The sequence below is a fragment of the Pseudopodoces humilis genome, chromosome 4, assembly GCF_049639895.1.
Source record: "Pseudopodoces humilis isolate 2021_Gansu_Grassland_sample_001 chromosome 4, ASM4963989v1, whole genome shotgun sequence".
NCBI lineage: Eukaryota > Metazoa > Chordata > Aves > Passeriformes > Paridae > Pseudopodoces > Pseudopodoces humilis.
The window spans coordinates 50,826,754-50,849,780 of NC_142203.1; the positions used below are offsets into that span (position 1 = coordinate 50,826,754).

At 38.4% G+C, this 23,027-nt stretch overlaps 1 protein-coding gene across 3 annotated transcripts in view; it reads right to left on the reverse strand.

Moving 5' to 3' along the window:
- The window catches only part of SMARCA2 (SWI/SNF related BAF chromatin remodeling complex subunit ATPase 2), a 119,178-nt gene that overhangs the window by 86,211 nt on the left and 9,940 nt on the right, over window positions 1-23,027 (reverse strand). For 2 of the 3 annotated variants that reach the window (XM_005522703.3, XM_014252267.2), the window contains exons 2-5: window positions 19,068-19,328; window positions 11,027-11,150; window positions 1,480-1,809; window positions 503-604 (exon numbers count right to left, since the gene is read on the reverse strand). In XM_005522703.3, coding sequence (XP_005522760.1) covers window positions 503-604; window positions 1,480-1,809; window positions 11,027-11,150; window positions 19,068-19,292 — 781 coding nt within the window. In that variant the 5' untranslated portion in view covers window positions 19,293-19,328. The remainder of the gene's footprint in view (window positions 1-502; window positions 605-1,479; window positions 1,810-11,026; window positions 11,151-19,067; window positions 19,329-23,027) is intronic. The other variant, XM_014252268.2, reaches the window with a different exon arrangement.

Below are 23,027 nucleotides of genomic sequence, written 5' to 3' on the forward strand. Positions count from 1 at the left end.
AAGTTTCTGTGCAATGTCAGTTCTCAGGGAATCTGGGAAGTTGAATGACTGCACAATGAGTGACAAATAGATTTGAAAACATGGGGAAAAAAGTTGCAGTGTTCATTTGATCTCAAAGACTGCACTGATCCTTCAAAGCAATTTGATTCCAAAAGAACCATACAGAAGGGAACAGTGTAATTCTACCATGATTTGAAAACTTTTGTTTACAGTATCAAAAGTGAAAGACAAGCTTGCTGCAATTAAGCATGCTCAGAACGTAACCTTTTAAGTTTTATGTTTGTCCCTCAGAAAACTTACATATTTCATTCTGATTGCAAAAAGGTATCTCATGTTCAGTCTATCTAAAAATTGCAGTAATTTCATGTCGGTCTTTTCCAAATGAATAAAACGTAAGACTTTCCTTGATTAAAATCTTAAACACAGTAAAGGTTACATTATTTTTCCTGCACGGCTTTTCACCTTTCCTTCTTACTTTCCCCACATCTTTTTCCCACTATACCTTCAGTCCAAGTTTTAGGGGTAATGGCAGTTGTATGTCCAGGCATCCCTGGTGCAGATCCTGGTCCAGTTGCAGCACCACTCATCGCATGTAAACCAATACCTAAAATTTAACAGAGGAAAGAAATTTGCTAAAATGCAAAGCATTTCCAACATTCAAAAATCATTGTTTTCTAGCACGCTAGCCTACTTGGGCAAGTAGTCTTTTTCTTCATTAAGTAAGGATTTAAATGGTTTTTACTGTTGATACATATACGTAATGAATGTAATACGTATACCTCAAATCACGTTTCATGAAAAAACCCAACTTACTTGGTAGAAAAGCCATACCCACCAAAATGGAGAGAATAGTTTAACATTATTAAATTAACATTATTAAACATTATTAATTAACATTATTAACATTATTAAAACCTAAGAAAACAGTATCCTCTTAAACCTCAATTCTAATGCAAACTCAGTAATGGAAGTGTTCAGAAACTAATAAGTGCAGGCTATTTAACGTAACGGTTTTCTTAGGACCAAAATATGCTTGCTTACCTCACTGCAACATCTATTATTATTGTAAGAAAAAAAGGAAGTACACATCCTTTTCCTTATGTTTTGCACTTAACAGCACACTATACATGGTTTATTTTCAACAACCTAAACAGTTCAATCCTGATTATTTGTCTACTTTCCTGCATAGCAACAGGAGACTGAAAATTCACCGTAAAAAAACACAAGGGGAATTGCTATCGTGAAGTACAAGTAACATTCCAAAACTGTCAAGTATATCAGGACAGACACAGTACTGCACATTCAGTTATTAGTATTCTATTTTGACAATATCCTATTAATAACATATGTGTTTTATGCACTTGCTCAGGCTTAATACAGTCCCAAATTACAGCCGTGCATAGCACCCATTTCTTAATCTATCACAGGTAAAACTTTGAGAATTACCTGAGCAGTGACTCTTACCAAAGATTCACTTACCAGACTGTCTGTTGAAGGCACTGGGAGGCTGCTGCTGTTGAATGCCGGGCAGGGTTCTCTTGCCCTGGACAGCAAGCTGGAGGTTTTCTGGTAAGGGCTGACCCCTAGCCAGCATTTTGTATGCTAGAATCTGAGCCCGCAGCTGATGCAGCTGTGCAGGGCTGAAAGGGGAAGGCCCTCTGTTAGGCTGATTCATAGCTTGTGGGTCTCCTGCTATAATGGGCCCTGGCTGACTGGGAGTCATCTGAGGTGGTGTTGGACCTCCTCCAGACAGTGGACTGGACACATGCTCTGGTGCTCCTAGTGGAGATGGGTGTGGAGACATGTAACCTGTAACAGGTAGAAGAATCACAAACTTACCACTCTGCTAGTTAAACCTAAATTTCACCCAATTTTTTAAACTTCTTAAAGCACATTAAGTATAAAAGTGTCTCTCTCAGGTCAGGATAACTGTGGCATTTTCTGGAAAGACAAAAGTACAATCCAAGGTTCCCTGGGATATCAAGATAGCCTAAGGAACTTCTCTTTCTAGAAGTTTCTAGTTCTAGAAACACATGGAACACATGTAGTGAAGTTTGCCTAGTTTACAGCTTAACAGTCTAAGTTTATTTTGAGGCACACATATCAAGGAATATCCATTCACTTCTACAGGTTCTCTTTGCCAACACTCACCAAAATACAGAAGTAGAAATAAATGATATTCACTTTCTATACAATTACTCTTTAATTTATACAGATTAAAGGTTTGAGCCAGACAAAGTATGTTCAATACCTTTCGCCATTTAGGTGCTGAACAACTTGGAACATCAACTGCAATCACAAAAATCACACTCTGAAGAAGCTGCTGAAGACTACATCAAGAGCAATCACAGTTCTGAAATGAACAGTGCTTATATCTTACTACAGCTCTTGAAAATGCAGTGGTTTTAATTCAGAATAATAATTATACCTAGTGCCTATTTTCTCTAGTTCCACAAAGCACAACAGACAGCTAGTTTTTGGAGATTTTGTCCACCAAGACTGAAAAAGAGGTAAGAACATTTACTCACTTCACTCTGGTACTGTGAAACACAATCTTCTCACAAACTGGAAAAGTCTAAAAAATATTTGTAAAAACCTAAAAATCTTCTGGTTCATTTCCATATTCCATGTTCATAAGCCACATATCAAAATTCCAAAGATCATGGTAGAGCTCATGATTCTGGTGACACACAATCTACTCTCCTAATTCTCCTGTCACTTTGTGAACAGAGTGAATAGAAGTAGAAATGTGAGTAGAAGTGAAACTACATCCATTTCATCTACAGTACAGATCACAGAAGAAATTTTGCTTTCTCTTTAGTTTCACTGTTCTTACTGACCCTTCAGTAAAGATAACATAGGCAAAACCTCAAAGCGGTCTCAACTCTTCTAGGACAACAGCAGCTGTAAGTCACTAGAACTTAAACAAGTGAAGAGATTAGAGTGCCAAAGAACTGAAATATGTTCTCAGCTTAAAAAAAAGGTTGCAAATGTATGACACAGGAGAAAAAGTAGAAAGTATTTCAGTTCTCCTAAAAAAAGAAGAAAAATTAGATAGAAGTACAGTGGGAAAAAGGGGATCTGTGATAGGAAAAGACCAGACAAGATAGAAACAGACCAAGTTCAAACTAAAGATGATGATGACAGGAAAAGAAGATGATTTTGGCAAGAATAAGAGAAGTTACAGTTCAAGAGAAAAATGAGGGGATAAATTCAAAGAAAAGGAAGAAATAGATGTTGAGAAGTTAGAACCACTGGAGCTATATACTAGTTCAAATATAAAAAATGTCTATACATCTCTTGTTGGTGATAAAAGGTATGATAAATAGCTCAAGTTTATTCCACTTACCCATTTCTTCCACCAACTTACTTTTATCTCTTTATTATTTTAAGAGAAGAAGGGAACCTACCAGTCCCTCTTGCTGAACATATTGCTTAAAAAAACATCCATCATACCACAACAAAACAAAAAATATGCAACTGCATTACTCATTTGTACTATAAAATGAGGTTTATCGCAATGTCTATCCATTATTTCTAAATCTCAGGATTTACTTTAAAAGGCACCTAACTGGAATGACATTGTTTGAACTGCTTTTGAAAAAATGTTTTCTGTCCCTCCTCAAGTTATACTGTCCAATCTATAAATTCCTTAATGACTGCTAGATTTCAGACCCAAGATCTTGAAATGCATGTATACTACAGAAGTTTACAACAGTGGTCTAAGATATTGAGTATTTGTTTTCATCCTGACAGTTCAAGCTGCAAAGTCAGTGACTAAGTTTTGCAAAGAGGAGTTTTCAGAAGCAGACATTTTTTGGTATTTCCAGATATGTATTTATTACACATATTTACACTTTCTCTTCCTCCAAGGCCTCTGCATTAGCATTCTTAACAATGGAAAACTGTGCTTGACAAGAGGAAGAATGAAAACAAAATTCCCATAAAGTCAGGAAAGAATAATATCCTTCCAAACTTCTTGTAAAGGTGCTAAAATGTGGCATTTACACCACACAAATTTTGTGGAGCTATATGGAAATTTTCCTTTAAATTCTGAATACCTTCATATGATGACAGTGACAAAAGATTCAGCCACAAGCCTGTCCTAAAAAAGTATTTATACCATTTGTTTTTTTCCTATCTTATTACACATACTCTAACACAGATAAGCATGCACACAAGAAGATCCCCTAATATTGAGTTTACCAACCATAAAAGGACAATAGTAACCTACAGTTCTGAACAACACAGAGAACAGAAGTCACTCGCTACCACGAAAGGGAGGCCAAACAACCCTGGCTGTAATTTACAACTGTGGTAATTTCTAAGCTTTATCAGGTTTCTCCAGATCTAGTCTAACTGAGTTCTGAAAACCACAAATGACGGTGATTCCTAATCACTCTCATACTGAATTTCCTTTCCCTTAAGTCCCATCAGAATTTCACTTACACAATTTGTAAACATTACTTCTCTGCTTTTACTATGCATCTTTGAGGAGAATCTTGTCTGTCTTTTCCATAATCCTTCAATCGGTTATAGGAGAGGCTGCATCAGAAACACTTCTCAATTTTTTCTAATTGTATGCATAATCAGAAATATATTTAATCCCACTCTGGCATCAACTTGTTCAGCAGAAAAACAACACAGCATGTCATAAACAATGTATACTCTTTATAGTATTAACATTGGAAGAAATCCTAGTTCTAACACTTCTCCAAGTACTATTGGAGGGCAGTGTGTACACAAAGTTCGTGCTTTAATTGCTTTTTGTTTCACTTCTGTTAACAGAAACAGTAACATCCTTCTGTTCTTTTAGAACTGAAAAATCAGAGCACTAAAAATCGTGACACTTTTTTCTCCACTTCTAATGCTGCAATGAAACAGAAAGAACACCTACAAGTGAATTCAAAAACCTAGGAATGATACAGAAAGAATCAACATCTTAGCAGTCCCAATACTGGAATGTTCAACAGAAGTTCTGAATTGCCACTAAAATTTACTAAGTCTAATGGAAGTGTCTGAGGAACATATAGGTCACATCTTTATGCTAAAACCAACAGCAAAGGTGTATTTGTACTCAAGAATGTGACTGTAAGAAAATTTTTGGATTTGGAAGATATAGACAGGATTGAACGTAGCTGTGTAACTCAATGAACTATCATTTCAATCATCAATTGAAGTTAGTTTGAAAAACAAAGAAAAGGAATCAAGTACATCTCTACAACACACAATACAAAAGCAGTATCCTGGAACAGTCTTGGAACAGTGGAAAGTATGTCCATGTCAGACTGAAGCTACAACTTTCCTAAAGCAAGCAAAACATAAAATTTCCCACACAGTATTGTGGCCAGGGTTAACCCAGTTCTTGTGAAACTGAAGAAGAAAGAGAGGTCACATGTGTGAAAGTAATTTAAAACTAGGGCAGCGGAAATAAAATTGTTGAGAGGTATTACACTAGCCGGCAGACAAATAAGGTGGCAGGTCTTTTCTCATCTTTAAAAGTCTGAAAGAATTCAGAAAAGGAAATGCAACTAATTTAAGAACAGTAGGGAAGATGAATATTGCCTATGAAACAACAGTATATTAGTGAATTCTAGAAGTTTTAAAAGGGTGTGTCTTTTTAAATTTAACAAATACTGCATGATTAATAAAAATTAATACAGATCAAGTCCTAGAATCCTAAATTCCTTCAGCCCTTTTATTTCCAGTTACAAACAGCAAGAAAAGACAACCAAACAATTTAAATTGGCCTGTATTTCACTGCTGTATCACAGTAACTTAATTTTTACAAATCCCAGAAAAATAAATAAATTGTTTATTTCAGTCCTTTTATACATTTTTATGAAGCCTTTATAATACAATTTTTTAAATTTTATGTAAGTATTTGGCTTGTCTTTCCAATTTCTCCTCAATCCCCTTCAAAAGTAAATTCTAACCATAATTTTAAACAGTTGGATAACTGTTTAAGAGCTTAACAAGTTACAGTAAACTTCATACTCCTCATACAAATACTACAAGAATTCACCACAGTTCACTCACGGAGCCGGAAGACAGTTTCTAACTGAATTCAAAATCAGTAACATGTAGTAAGTTTACTATTTGAACAGCTAAATATGAAGTTGGAGCAATGTGTTTTCCATTCATTTAACCTATTAGCATCAAAATAAATGTATTAAGACTAAATCTAAGACATCATTGTACCTAAGTTCAAGAAAAGAGAATCTGTCACCAAAGTCAGTCAGGAATGTTACCCTTTCTCCAATTTGGCACTAAGACTGGAAGGAGTAACTGCTGAGGAGAAAGATACCGACTCATAGTATTTTCCCCCATAAATTAATGTCAGACTTCTGAAAGTCATCCTATTGGAGTATGCAATAAAAATGTGATGATCTGTCTCAGCTAGTAAAACATTCCTTCTGCATGACTCGGATCTCACTGAGCACCAATAAAAAAATAAACCCAGAAACTAAATAATAAAGTTGCATACCTCAACTCAGCAACTACTGTTGGTTAAAAAAATGAAAAAAGAACAGTAATTGCCATTCAACCAGTGAACAAGCACTTAAGTAAAATGACATAGTTCTTGCAGATTTAGCTTTCAAATGTTTCTGACTTGTTCATCATTCATTTCACCTCAGAAAAGGATAGTTAATTACTTCTTAACATAGATTGTAAGGATCATTACTTCCAAAATTCTGTATCAACTTCTCTTGTTCATTCACAACTGTATGCTTGATTTACATAACCATATCTACAACTGCATGTGCAGTTGCCAATTTACCTCTAATATATCACCCACATTTGCAAAACATGTATTTCATAAAAAAATCTTCCTTTTGCCTATGGATTCATCACAACTCAGGGATTCCACTCAGAGTTCTAAGAACTGAAGCATTTTATGAAGGCAATCTACCCTGCCATTGCCAAAAAATTTAAGGACATTGTTTCCCACTCTAGCTCACCAGTCCTTCCAAGAATCTTGGAGCCTGTGAACAGGCAAATTTCTGTCCATAAGGGAACATTACAGGTACAATAGTCTACTTAACTTTCCCAAAACAGACCAGCGACTCTTGACCTCTAAACAAACTTCTCCCTTTGTTCTATGGAACAGATGAGAAAGACATCCAGTGCTGACTTAGGTTTTGCATGACACAAAACCTACCAAAAATACTTGGATAATCTTTCTTCCAATGGTTAATTATCTTAATTAAGATACAGCTATTTAATGCATTTTGAATTCAAATAATTCAAATAATTTACCGGTACCAAAATACACTAGTTCCTTTTTTTTTTTTCCCTTTAAAAGCTTCACTATTACAAACCCTTTTACTGTCTGGGAATGTGCAGACTGATCAAGTATTCTTTTAATTCTCTTGTCAGATGAATTAAGAAATGGAGCTTAACATTCTCCAGGATAAAACAAACATACTCTTCTCAGCAGCATAGACTGCTTTTTATGATACAGTTTATACTACTACACAGCAAACTATTTTGCTCCTAGACATGCATTGTTGTTGGCTGTGCTAAAATCTGTGCTAGAAAAATAAGCACATTCTTCTCAGATTCTGATCAGCCTTTGTAACGAACTTGTTTATTATTCACTGCTAATCCTCTGTGCTATCATTTTTATCTGTACTGACTTCAAGCTTTTTTCCAGATCACAAATACCTTGAACAGCACTGAACCAAAACAGACTTTTAAAAGACTAGAAAAATCCATAATTGGATGATCATCTTGTAGTTATAGTTAAGTTTATACTATGTCATTTAATTATCTTATGCATATATATTTAATGCAGATTATATTGATTTTACTTAATGATATCTTTGTCTTAAATCACATTATCATACAGTAACAAGCTGTAACTCTACCAGGCAGACAAGGTTGTGTCTATCATCATGCTACTGGCTTTACAAGGCACAGAGAAGCCCCATACATGGGCTAAGATAATTTTTACTGACAACTGTACAAATACTGTATCACACCTGTTGACATGTTGACCTGTTGAAGGAATTTAGCTTATGATCTACATAAAAAATGACAGACTTGTTTGACTAGTATATAAAAATAACAAAAAATAAAAAATAAATATTAATAAAATAAAAAATATACAATGTAATGTAATGTAATATAATGGTATATTTACATAATATATAATAATAAATTTGTCAGTCTAAATGCTGTCCTTTCAGAAGGACTTGGACAAGCTCAGGAAATATGACTATGTGAACTTCATGAGGTTTAACAAGTCCAAGTGCAAGGTTCTGCACAAGGGTTGAGGCAAACCCCAGTATCAGTACATACTGGGGAATGAAGGGGTTGAGAACAGTGCCACCATGAAAGGCTTGGGGATACAAGAAACCTGACATGACCTGTCATTGTGTGGTCACAGCCCAAAAAGCCAAACATGTCCTGGGTTGCATCCAGAGCAGCGTGGGCAGCAGGGTCAGGGAGGGGATTCTGCCCCTCTGCTCTGCTGAGACCCCACTGCAGTGCTGCATCAGCTCTGGGGTCCCAGCACAGGAAGGACATGGAACTGTTGGAGCAAGTCTAGAGGAGGCCACCAAGATGACAGAGGGATGGAGCATCTCTCCTGTGAGAACAGGCTGAGAGAGTAGGGGTTGCTCCCCCTAAAAAAGGAAATGTTCCAGGGAGACCTTATTGTGACCTTTCAATACTTGAAGGTGGTTTAAAAGAAAGCTAGAAAGAGACTTTTTAAAAGGGCTGTAGTCACAGGACAAGGGGGAATGGTTTAATACAATAAATTCAGACTAGATATAAGGAAGACTTTTCTTTTTACAAGGGTGGTGAAATTCTGGCCAGGTTGCTCAGAATGGTTGGTTGATACCCCATCCCTGGAAACATTTACAGTCAGTTTCAATGGGGTGCTGAACAACTCTGAAAGACAACAGGGCTCTGATCCAGTTGAACATGTCCCTGTTCACTTCAAAAGGGTTGGACAGAATGACTTTTAAAGGTCCTCATCCAACCCAAACCATACTATGTTTCTATGATTCTTCCAGAAAACTATTCTTGATGGTCTGAAAATTATAGACAACATCACAAAGAATTGAAAGATAGACAATTTTTATTTTACCTACAACATTTACTGACACATAGTCATTCTCCCTAAGCTTTCATATTAATGGGCAAATTTAAGGTGATCCATTTCCTGGAGTTTTGGACTTACTCAGCTACTTTTTCTCAAATACCCCCCTCAAAATATTAATTAGTGCATATTTATCTACTTCAACTTGAGGAATACAAACAATAAGCCGTGAAAAAAACAGACCTTAAACTACTGAGGTGTAATTTCTATTTGACACTTATATTGTTAAAAATAGTACAAAACTGTGTCCTGTAAGTTCAACTATCAGACATCTATGAGGAAGTGAACCTTATAGTAAGTCTTGGCTTCTACCATACTCAATCGAAGATTTTGTCAGGACTTCAAGAGCTACCAGGCATCCTTCATGGGTTCTCAGAGAAGTCATACTATCCTTTTTTCATGACTGTGGGCATGGGCAAACTCTCTTTAACCACAATGTATATTTCCACAAAATTTGTAAAAACACAAGTGCCTGACTTTCTTTAATGTAGTGGGAAATCAGACAGAAAATATCCAATGTATTGACAGGCTATTAAGGAACCTGGTTTTCTACACTGGACCTTTACACTAATGGCAAAAACCTACAAGTCTAGTAGATGGGACTTTTCCCAGCAGGTATTAGAACAGCATCAAGTGCCATCATCACTTTCCTGTGGAAAAGACAGTTGTGTAAGAACAAAAAAAAAAATTGAGACATACAATGAAAGCTAAAACAGTCCTCTATAATGTCAAAAAAGGTATCTGGAATATTAGAACATCTGGGGATTATTTCAACCACTTCTTTTAAAAGCCTATTCCACATCAGAACTCTAGTAATCCATCTTTACCTTGTAACAGTTGTTGGCATACACAAAAAAAAAGTAGGAACCTGTAGTCTCTAGCCTGACAAAGTTGCTACATACAATCATCTTTTTACAGTGCAAAATAACCTGGAATTCTGACCTAAGGCAGCACAAAAAAGAAGAAAACAACTCAGAAGCTACTTGTATTTGAAGCATTTGTAATGTATGATTTATCCTATCTTCATCTTTAGACTAAACGCTCTGTTTGTTTCATCCCAAGAAAAAGTGTCTCCTAAATGCAAGGATAAGCAAAATTTGTCTCTCAGATGATCATGCTTCCATTTTGTTGAAATCAACAAAAGTGAAAGTTTTGTCTCTTGTCTCTGCAAAGTCAGTTCTGTTTTACTTAATTGATATTGAAAGGTTTAATGGAAAAACACTACTTTCTAATTATCTGGGTCCCAGACTGGGATTCAGCTGGCAAGTTACAGGCTAGAGTTCCAGTTGCACACCACTGAAAAGCACAAGGAAGTTCAGGACCACCTCCTAATAAATCTATACACAGTGTGTCACACCAAAAGCCTTATTTCATTTGGAATTCTTTAGGTATTTTTGTAAAATAATTAAGCATGCAACACAGAAAGCTTTATCTGCTGTTGAACTTATTTATACTAGCACCAGTTAAATCTCCAAAATACCAAGCTGCTGATAGAATGTATGTCTTTACATAGGACACAAAGAAGGCACACAGCAATGTGTTAAGAAGAGTTTCTATCTTCTGGCATAAAAAGGATTGGAAAGAACTTTGACCAGCACTTGATAATAAATCATATTAAAATGCACTTACATTTACAATAGCCACATAAGAATTAAGTTGGTGGGATTTTTTCTTTAGAGATGCAAACTGAAATCTGTGATAGACTTGCCCCAGCCAGAGGCTCAAACCTTAGCTTTTTTACAATACATGCCTAACGGATACTCCAGAAAGCAAAGGGATTCAGTTATTTGTCTTGCCCTGTACATCTTTTTCAAACAAAGCTAAAAGGAAATAACTAGCAATCTGTTGCATGGAACTACAGACTCTTTGCGGAACAAGAGGCCCCAAAATCATAGTGCATGCACAGTATGGATAAACCTTGGCTATGCTGGTCCATTGGACTCTGAGGTGGACCCATTCCAGGATGGGGAGGTCGCATACTCTTCATGGAGCCACAGTGAACATCTTCAACCATTCCTTTTTCATGCAAGCCATCAATAGACTGTGAAAACAAAATAAATACTTAGAGAGAGATAGCATATAAATCCACTATAAAAATATGAACAACTAACTCAAAATCTAAACAAATACAAGAAGAGGAAAATCTTTTTTCAGCAGTCATTCAAAATAAAACAAGCAGGGAGTTCTGCCCTGAAATCACACATTTAGAAGCATAGAACACTATCAAACTGCTTGTACCCTGTTTCCCTTTTGCCTTTTCTTTTTCCTTATGAGCTGTTTGGCAATGGCACGGAGGCAAATTGTCCAAATACAAACACATAACCTGTACTGGCCTCATATTACAAAGCAGTGTAACACACATAAACTTAGGAAAGTAGAGCCTGTGACTTGAGTTATTTTTAGCCCAAACTTTGCCCTTTCAGTCACTGCTCTACTGGAATGTTCCAAACATTGTTTCTCTTCAAAAACAAGGGTGACACTGCATGAGGTAACCTCCTCTTCACCGACAAAAACAAGTATAGGCAGCCAAGGAAGGGAAAACAATAGTTGTGCTCCCTACACCTCTTGTCACCTCATACACTCCTCGAAAACTACATTTTCTATGGTACTTCAAACACAGAACAGCTCCAAGTGCTCTCTTTAGAGCGTGGAGAAAAGATAGCTTGGAGTCTGAAAAACACAGTGAGGGCATTCTGGGCACTGAAAAAGGCTCCATAATAGAAACTGAAGGGCTCTGAAAGTGAAAATAAGGGAAAAGTAACATTGGATGAAAGATGTCTTCAGAAACAATGAAGTTTTCCATGAAAGCAGAACTTATATCCCAAACTATGGAAGGGATTAAGCTAATTAACTTCTTACTTAAGAGTTCGGTAAGACTTTGTATTCAGAAGGGAGAGACTGGCATCACTTACTTAGCCTCTCTCTACAGAAATACATGGTTTTACCCCACTCTAATGCATGCATGCACACTAAATGCTGCTCTTGCAAACTCTACTGTGAATCAAGACCTCATGGTCTATTTTATCTAAATGTACATCTATTTATTGAGAATTCTTTTCAAAAAGAAACTTAAGGTAACTTACTCCAGTGGAAAATGTAAGGAGCTAATTAAATGAGTGCGCAAAAAAATACATCAGCTCACAGAGAAGAAGTGTCACATTTCTTATTCTTGAGTAATTTGTTGTACATGATTCAATTTCAACAGAAATAAACAAAGGTCATCCTTTCTACAAAAGAAAAAATAATTCTAAATTTCAATTCATAAACCCTTCATATAAAATTTCTACTTTCCACTGCAATCATCAGATTTGTCTAAAAAAACCTTTAAACACACAGAATTTGTTGCTGTTCAGCTTTTTTGAAGAATTTCACTATCGTTTTTCCTTATCAGAAGTTTGGTTTGAAAGAACAAAAGTTATAGAAAAGGAAAAATAAAATGTATTTTTCATGTTTCACCAAATCTTTTAATTGATATGACAGTATAAAAGTATTTGTGAATTTTTATCAGAAATTCTACTCAATAAGTTATTTTTGATTACAAGAACTTGGGATATGGAGTAGAAATGTAGACACAGATGACTGACACATTAAAAATAGTTCCACTTTGCTAACCAAGTAAATCCCAGTGCCCTTTTCTGAGGCATGAAGATCCCTCCCTCTCACTTCACCCCTTCTTACAAAGATAGCCAACGCAGAACAGAGCACTCACTTCACATTCTGTCCGCACAAGCTGAGTACTACAAAAACCAAAACATTTAAAAAGCTGGACACACTCTTATTTTGTCATGGTATGTGCTGGCTGCTATGGTATCTTTATGGCTGCCAAGAGGAGACTTGTTGGTAACTTGATCTCATCTTCAGAACAGAACACTAACTGTACACATTTGTGGTGTACGTAACAGCAGGGATGGGTTTCACTGCACTAAAAGGTGGCAACCATGAGACCTCTGGGAACACCAACAGCTTGGGTGGGAGTAAGAAGGCACACACCATGCACACGGCATGCATACATCAGAAGTATCAGCACTAAGAGGGTGGAGAAAGGATTCGTAAGTTAAAGAAAGAGCAGCAGAGAAGAGAAAAGCAAGTATGTGGCCTTTGATAGAGGGAAATTTTTTAAAAAACAAACAGGAACAGAGTGGTAGTGACATGACCATACAAGAAAGCTTCAATTCAAGGCATGCTTCTGTGGAGAGAATTGATCAAAATAACAGATTTTTTTTTTAAAAAGTATTATGAAAAAAACCCACAGACACAAAAACAACTGTAGCAAACAGAAATGCTTCAAGTCTAATGGAAGGGAGACTAAATATACAGCAAGAAAGGGGTTTGCAGTTGTGTATTTGCAGAACTTATGCTGGTAAAAAAATGAAAACTAAATTCATTAGAACTCATAAATCAGCTTTTTACTAGAAAAAATACAAAAGATGAAGATAGCACGTATGTCTGTGAAGCCGAAATTAGTTTTAATGATGACTCAAATGCTAATGAGTGCAAAGACTGGTACTTCCAAGAATGTATTTCATCCAAAAGCATCTCTATTGGCTATGAAAAAAATGTGTACAATAGGGAAGGCAATTCAGTAGATGACAGCTGTGAACTACAAGAACTGAGGAATACTTATTTTTGGTAACTTTTCTAAATCACTTTTGGAGTTACAGAGCTAGAGGATAACTCTAAATCTATGCAACAGGTCAAAAATTACAGAAGTTATCCTACAGACAATGTGATTTCTTTAAATTCTTCAGTCCTCTGTAAGTTATTAAAGCTATCTTCCACAAAGACATTGATAGGATAAATAACCTATAATACCAATAAAGCACTACTATCACACTGGGGGTACTTTTTTATTTCAGTCTTCTAATAGGACAGAACAGAAGGGAAACAGGAAGCTGAGACATACTCAGCTTCGAGTAGAAACTACAGTTTTTATTGGTCCCCATAAGTAAGGAAACGAGTACTAAAAAGGCCAAATAAACAACGCTTCCAGAAACAGAATGAGGGATGAACTTCAACTGTAGGTTAACACATGCCTATAGACTTGGCAGACTTACAGACTTACATAATGTCTAATGCATAAGGAACATTTCGCCTACAGTGTTTTTACTCTGAATTTAGCAACTAAGGTCTTCTCAGATATACATCACAGTCTAACCTATTTTCAGGTAAACTGTGACAATACAGTATCTGGGTCTTTTTGTTGTTGTTTGTTTGTTTTTTGTTTGAATCTATCTTCTTAAAAAAACAATCAAGCAAAAAACCACTCCAGACTTAAAATCAAAGACTGGGTACCAGACTAGTTTTCTTGTAGACCATACATACTCTGAAACAAGAGAACTACCCAGACCAAACAGCAGTGTGCTGTCATGTAACTGCCACATAACTACACAGCTTAACTGAAGGTATTCCTGATGAACAACCAGTCTGACATGTTTTTTGCAGCAGGAAATTGGTCACCAATTCCATTAATCTCTAAAAAAATCACTAAATCACCATTTTACATTAACTTCTCTGTTGAATTTTCAAGGTTCACAATACTTCCTTTCTTTTTTTACTAATGTAGACATAAACAACAAAAATAATGCAGGGTTTATGCCTGCTGATGTTGCGTGCTTCTAAGGACTGTGACAAAACTACTTCGATTCTCAGAATGTCTAACATGCATAGATCTGTTACCCAATAATATCTGAAATGGGAAACTATTTGCCTTCTGTTTTAATGGAACAACTGAGTGAACAACTAACATATTTCGTAAAAACTACTGTATCTCTGAAGAATTTTTTCTCTCCCTCATATTTTAGCTCACTCACCAAAACCAGTAATATTGCCCATGACATCATTGTAATTATTCCACAGTCAGCAATCATTTACAGTACACCTCATTACAAATTCACGAAAGAAGTGATTATGCATCAGGTTACAATTAAATGGAAGAGAAAATAAACCAAGAGTTCGCAGTACTCTATCCCTCCCTCAAGTGAGCACCACGCCAATTAACAAGCTACAATGTTGTCATAACCAAAAGTTAAGCACTTAAAATCATGTGGTCCAGCTAGCACACAAGAAGACACAAGAAGGATGTATCACAGTATCATAGAATGGCTTGGGATGGAAGGAACCTCAAAAATCATGAAGTTCCAAACCCCCTGCAGTGGCAGTCTCTAGACCAGGTTGTTCCGAGTTCCATCCAAACTCACCTGAAACACTTCCACGGATGGGACATTGATAGCTACTGTGGGCAACCTGTTCTAATGCCTCACTACCCTCACAAGAAAGAATTTCTTCCTAGTATCTGATCCAAACCTCCATTCCCCCTTATCCTGTCACCACCTGTCCTTGTAAAAAGTCTCTCTACATCTTTCTTGCAGGCTCCCTTCAGGTACTGGAAAGCTGCAATGAGGTTACTTCCAAGTCTTCTTCAGGCTGAATAAACCAAATGCTCTCAGCCCTTCTCAACAGGAGAGGTGCTCCATCCCTCTGTCATCTTGGTGGCCTCCTCTGGACTCACTCCAACAGTTCCATGTCCTTCCTGTGCTGGGACCCCAGAGCTGATGCAGCACTGCAGTGGGGTCTCACCAGAGCAGAGCAGAGGGGCAGAATCCCCTCCCTGACCCTGCTGCCCACGCTGCTCTGGATGCAGCCCAGGACACGTTTGGCTCTCTGGGCTGGGAGTGCCCATGGCTGGGTCATGTCCAGCCTCTCACCCGCCAGCACCCTCAAGAACTTCTCAGCAGGGCTGCTCTGGTATGTTCACCACAGCCTGGGCTGATACCAGGAGCTGCCCCAACCCAGATGCAGCACCTTGGACACGGCCTTGATAAAACACGTAAGATTCCCACAGACCCATTTCTCAAGCTTGTCCAGGTCTCTCTGGATAACATCCCATCCTACAGATGTGTCTGCACCACTCAGGTTGGTGTCATCTGCTCACTTGCTCAGTCTCTTTGCCTATGTCATTAATGAATACATTAAATAACACTGGTCCCAACACAGACCCCAGAGGCACACCACTTGGCACTGGTGCCCATCAGGACTCTAAGCCATTGACCACGACCCTCCAGATGTGACTGTCCACCACTTTCTTACCCATCTAACAGTCCACTAATTGAAACCATCTCTCTCCAGGCTAAAGAGGAGTGCTGTGGGGGACTGTGTCAAAGGCTTTATCAATTCAGACTAAAACCATGTAACCTTGTTCTGCCTCCAGAGAAGCTTCTAAGTGGATATAGAAAGAAAGATTAGGGCAAGGAAGGTAGCAATGTTTTATTTTAACATCTTTCAGCTTCCAAGTATTTTTTCTCATAAGACTCTCTGAAGTTGTTATGGTTTGTCCATTTAGCAGCATCCCAAACAGACTTCCTAAGTATTCCTCCATAAACATGACGCATTCAAGGTACAATTCAGTAAAATTTGGACCTGTATTTTCCTGGAAATTCAGTTGACAGTCCTCAAGAAACTAGCAAGAAATGCAGTTAATTTATTGTTTCTGTCAAAACTGTGCTATGTGAACTAACAGTAAATTTTCCTGTGGAAAGGTCTCCTGGGTACTAAGTGACTATACAACCTTTGGTTTTCATAATAACAGTTCTTAAGTAAACATACTTTAGGAATAATGGTTTATTAATATAAATTTGTTTCAATCAGTGTTTTAGCTATTGCTTGATCCTTTGGATTTTTTAAAGCTTTCTGCCTTATTTTATCATTTGTAAGCTAGTCAAACATCTAACACAGAATGAAGTTGTTTTACTTAAGCATGTGAATTTTAAAAGGAAGAACTATATGCCACTGCACACGTGTCCACCACAAAGCAATTATGTAACTGAGACACTTTTGGTGCAACCCCCCATTTGTACTGCATTTCATTAAAAAAACAGTGTTATGATATATCATGGCTTGAAAGTCAACGTATTTTATATAGCACTAAGCAAAAAGAAAATACTTATTTGGCCCAGCTGCAGGTGGCTAGCCAGTTTTTCAATTACACTGAACAAGACTCAATTAATATTTGCAAAATAATCTAGAGGCATCCTTCTACAGAATTTTCTTAGGCCCTTCCAACAGCTATCCCCATATACTATTTCTGGAGTTGCATAGAAAGACAGATCCAAAACCTCATCTAGACCAAAAATCAGCTAAGATTTTCTTTCTTTTTTTCACATGTTTCAGCTCAACAGCCCAATTTACTAGCTTAATCATACACATATGAAGTCATGCTGGAACCTCTGAAGTGGAGACCTGAAAGAAAACAGCAAGGCAGCTGTTGCTACTAAAAGACTTGTGAAATTATAGTCTTTATTCCATTATCAGAATCAAGGTATAGAAAACGGAGAGTAATTTACTGTAACTACACTAAATGATCATCTTTGAATTGGCTATCCAGACTCTTTGTGGCACATTTCTCAAAATATTTCAATGCCACCTCAATGGGAAAATTTCTATTCTGGCTCACAGAACCTTGTGAGATATTCTCTGAAGTCTCTGAAAGAATGTTGTAGGATGACATTTGTTGATTTGTTTCTAATTTTAACATAGGATTAACTGCCTGATATAACAGGATATATCAGTTAAAAACATGATGTGTGAAGCATTCTATGGAAAATTCCTGGTGCCACCTTCTTCTCCTACAGGTACAAATGAAGGATGTTAGAATCCTGGCTATGAAATCTGGGGACAGAGTTGTGAAAAGCTGGGCTGTAACTGACCCCACAAACAAAAAAATGACAACTGCAATGTCTAATCTGGCTAACAGCTAAATCAGATACCTCAAGATTCAAACACAAAGGTTATAGTTACCACACATACTGCCTCTCAGAGATTACAACAGGTCAGTACAAATGGAAAGCTGGATCACAGCCTCCTTCACTTCAGCTAGTCTTTCTGTTATTAAAAATTTTTTAGTTCTTCATGTAAAAGATGGTAATGTCATGTCCCTACTGATTGGATATTGTTTTAATGAATGAAACTGATCCATATATAAGTGTCAAAATGAAGATGTCATTTCAAAAGGAAAATTAAAACATGTTTCTATTACTTCAAAATAGTTTTTTTATTGTAATTTTTTCTCTATGTATGGAATCAACAATAGCTGCCAAAATGTTTTCAATATCTTGGCTCTGTAAGCTGCTACCACATACTTGTGAGTAGAACATCAGTGCAACCAAAATTATTCTGGGTTCTAAATCTCTGGTATACAACCAAACAGAAATGACAATACATAAAGAGACTGTTCTTACAACGGAATTTCCACACAGGCAAGTTATTTCCTCAAAGCAAAAAACATTAATGGTAATCTAAGCACACACAGTCCAAGCACTCATAGTCTAATTTTAAGTGTATAACAATAACTGATTGTTAATTGTTAAATACACTGAAGTGCAATTATTGACATGCTCTACATGACATCATTTTATATTCCTATGCAAGACAGAGTCCTTATAAAATAATTTGAAAGCCACTTTTTCAACCACATTTTCAATATGGAAGAGTAAGCAAGTAATACAAATCCTTTAAGGTGGATTAAGTTTGTTTTGTTTTTTTTTTTAAGAAAAAGAAGAACAATTTTATGCAAAATTAAGAACCACCCCTGAAAAAAACACATGCTACATCCAAACAGACAGGAAGAAGAAAAAGAGGAAAAAGGTAGTTAGAATGGTGTGCCTTTAAGTTTTAAAGCTACCATTCTTGGTTTTTATCCCTAGTAACATCTGTCTTATTGAAAAGTACAGTTTATAAATGAACATATCCAAGCTACTAACTACAGTTCAAAACAGTCTACTAGGAACAAGGAAGCTGTATTTAATCTGATACACAAATAATCTTTAGTAATAAAGAAGAGTGTAGCTGAAGTTTTGCAGGTAATGTGTAATAGCAGTTAAGCATGTCTAAACATAGTTCAAGTAGCTCTTCATCAGTGGAGAGAACTCTAGAGAAATAAGGTTCACTTGTAATAAACTATTACCTTATGCATTTGATGCATGCCTTCCTGTGGATAATCAGTAGGCCCCATTGTCGGCATTGGATGTGGGACACTGGGTGGACCAGGACTTGGCCCCATCATGCTGTGAACGGAGCCAGGAGACGGCCCTGGTCCTGGGCTAGGTCCCAGAATCGGTCCAGGTGAAGGTCCTGGTCCAGGGGAAGGACCAGGATGAGGCATGGCGCCAGGATCTGTAGGCGTGGACATCTATTTTCTGTCTCCTTTTCAACTAGCAGAATAGCTCTAATAACAAAAACAAAACAAAACAAAAACAAAACCACAATTTCTATATGACATTACGGGCATGGCAAAAAAATTTAATAAAATCTCCTGGCAGTTGTTACATACACACAGACACACACACACATCTACATACGCATGCAAGCTGTCATCAGCAGAAAATGCTTACACATTTCTTAATGTTGCCCATTAGCTTCGTAATCCAAAAGCCCTCAAGAAAGATAAGGATCCTGATAATTCCTCCCATTTCTGGACATTTGTATTGTACGAACAAAACAAAGCAGCTGGTGTACTACAATAAACATCTACCAGAAACAACAGTTGAACTGACTTGCTATCACCAGATATGTCATGTGGGCCAAGCACAGCACAGTAGTATTAAAAGCAGGAAACAGAGCCTGGCATCTCTGTAACCTATGTATTAAAAAATCTTTCCCTAAACAGGTGTGACTAGCCTGAAATTTGTACTTGTAAAGTTCCTGGTAATACAGTGAAACAAGCACTAAAAGGATTATTAAGACTATTTTCAGAACATTTTCTCCATTTGCCCAAGGGCCCTGAGACATACAGGGAGCCACCAGCCTGGCCTGGAGTGGCTGACTGGGCACAGGCGGAGCCAGTAGTGACCGCGACAGGTTGGAACGTGGCCTAACTGCCCCCAACCACTCCCTGCCCAGGCAAACAGCTCCAGCGCGGAGCCAAGGACTGTAACAAGCAGGGCTGGAGCCAGGGGAGCCACAGGGGAGCATTAACACCCACCTGGAACCAGCAGCTTGCCCTAGAGCCACTGACTGAGATTGAGTGCAGCCAGCAGGGATGGCACCTGCTCTCAACTCTCTCAAATGGCGTCCAAGTGAATGTGACCAGGGCACATGGGCAGTGTTCCCTTATGACCATTTGGGAGCAGCCAACAGGGGCAGTGAACAGACCCAGCAGTTGGAGAAGAAGGGCATAATCTTATTAGTGTATGGTCCTCACGTATGGTTTTGACATGCCACAGAGCTCAATTCCCCTTAAGTCACTGCACCAGCCAAGTCAGAAGCCTCCAGCCAGATAGACTATCCAATGGTAGATGTAGCTCTTCAGGACCCAGGCTGCCAGGAGTGCCTAATGCCTCTCTGTAAGGCTGGGGCTGACCATCACTCCTGTCACAGAAGATAAGCTACTGTAAGTGAGCTGCCACCAGGTTAAGGAGCCATGGGACTAAGAGAACAGCCTGTGCAGTACTCAAGAGAATGAATGAGAAATTGACAGGCTATTCTCAAAGAGTCTTAGAAGTCTCAAACCTCCACTGAAGAGAAGGTGCAGGTGGACTCAAAACCCTACCAAGCAGTAAGGCAGAGGTCTCTTGCACAGATACACTGGAAACTGGTCACTGGCCACACTAGGCAAAATAAACTTCCCCCTGAAAACCTGAAGGGGACAAATAGGACTGGTGCCATTTACAAGCAGCACGATGCCCTGGAATGGGCAGGACAGTCAACTGATGAGGCAGACAAAGGCCTTCCTGAGACAGGGGTAGCATCTGGGGCTAGACAGCCTGCCACCTTCACCAAGACTGCCCCTGTTAATTAAAAGGGAAGGGCAGTTGATACAGGCAACTCCCCTCTTAAGAGAACTGAAGGTCTGCTATGCAGACCAGACCCAAGCTACAGGGAAGTCTGATGCTTCTCAGGGGCACGTGGTTCCAAATTTGGGTGTCATCAGCAGAATCTGCTTTTTTTTTTTATCATGGCATGGTCTACACAACAGTTGGTATACCAATGCCTGAAGGTATCATATTAGAAGGTATCCACCTTTTGCAGTGGATAAAGGGTTCTACCACAAGAGCTAGCAGGACCCACTAACAGAACTTTAAACTAGACTGGAAGGCAGAAAGGGAGACTTGCCAATGATAAGCAATGGGATGGCATATCAAAACTTGAGGAACTGGGATCACTCAATCTACCCCATGAGGTGTAGGCTACTATGGATGCTAGCTTTGGAGCAGGCTGCAGGCCCCATGGCCTCTCAGTCCTGCCTGAGAAGCTGGCCTGGGAAATTCACAGCAAGATTTCAAAACAATCCTCAGAAACAGAAAACAACTGCCAGGTGCTGTTTGTCCTCTTGTTTTCCTTGCAGGAGAAAGTCAGGGGTTGGTGAATCCCACTGACCAATGACGGTGATGTAGTGATTTACTAACCAATAAGAGTTTCCTTTCTGTACTTTCCACAAACTAATCTATATAACAAGCCTAGAGCAATAAACTAGGAGATTTCTCCTGTTGTGACTCCCTTGAGAGTCTGTGTCGTTCTTTCCCGCCGTTCCCAATTAGAACGACAGGCTACAATGCTGTATATAGCATGAGAAAGAAGCAAGGGGAAGCTCTGGCCCAGTACCAGAAATAAGACATCACTGGCATAAACAAAACTCAGTAGTATGTGTCCTGTGACTGGTGTGCCATGCTGGATGCTTACAGGCTTTTCAGGAAGGATAGGTAGGGCAGGCAAAGCAGGGATATAGCATCATTTATAACAGAGGGACAAGAATGTATGGAGCTTACAACTGACAGAAGGATTGAGACCCTCTGGGTTAAGATTAAGGTATAAACAAATAATGAAGATGTCATCATGGGAGGCTGCTATAGACCACAGAAACATAACAATGACATCAACTCCTCAAGTAACCAAGGGACACCTTCAAATTTCTCCTTATGGGGCATTTCAACCTGCCAGATGTTAATTGGGAACACCACACAACTGGCAAGATCAAGTCCAGGAGATTCTTAAAACATCTGGATGCTCCTTCATGGTTCAAGTACTAAGAGAGCTGACTAGGAAAGATGATTTCATACTTGTTAACAGAGAGGGTGTCATGAGTGACATGGTGATCAGCAGCATTCTTGGCCTAAGTGCCCACAAAATAATCAAGCTTAAAATCTGTTGACAGAAGGAAAAGTGCCAGCAAAACCTCAGCTCTGGATGTCAAGAGAGCAGACTTCAGACTGCTCAGGGAACAAGTGAGTAAGGTACCCTGGGAAAATGTTTCCACAGGTGCTGGGGCGCATCAGTGCTGGTCACATTTTAAGCACCATCTTCTAAGGGTATAGAAGGAGGCAACTCCCAAATGTCAGAAGTCAAGCAGGTGAGGCAGAAGATGGCTTGGCTGAGCAGGAATCTTCTTTGGGAGATAAAGGAAAAAAAAAGAAGGTGTTGGCTCAGCAGAAGCAAGGTCAGATGACATGGGAGGCATGCAGAGATGCTGCTTACCACTCCAGGGAGAAAATCTGTCATGCTGAAGATCCACTGCAGTTGAAACTAGCCACAATTGAGGGGGGACAATAAAAAGAGGGTGGGAGTTTATACATTAATAGCAAAGGACAGTGGAAAAATAACATTATCCTGTTACAGGATGAGGACTGTCACCTCACAAACAGGGAATGGACATGGCAGAGATGTTTAATGCTTTCTTTCCCTTTATCCTCAATGCCAGTGGTAGATGAAGGGGTCCCAGTGCCCTGAGCTGGAGGACAGTGGCAGTGAGAATGATCAACTCCCAGCTCCCTGTAAATCTGTAGGGCCCAATGGAATTCATCTGAGAATACTCAAAAGAGCTGGCTGATGTCATTTGTAAGGTCTACCTCCATTTTGGAACAGTCTTGGGAATCCAGATAGGTCCCAGCTGCTTGGAAGCTGGCTGACGTCCCAGTTTTCCAGAAGAGCA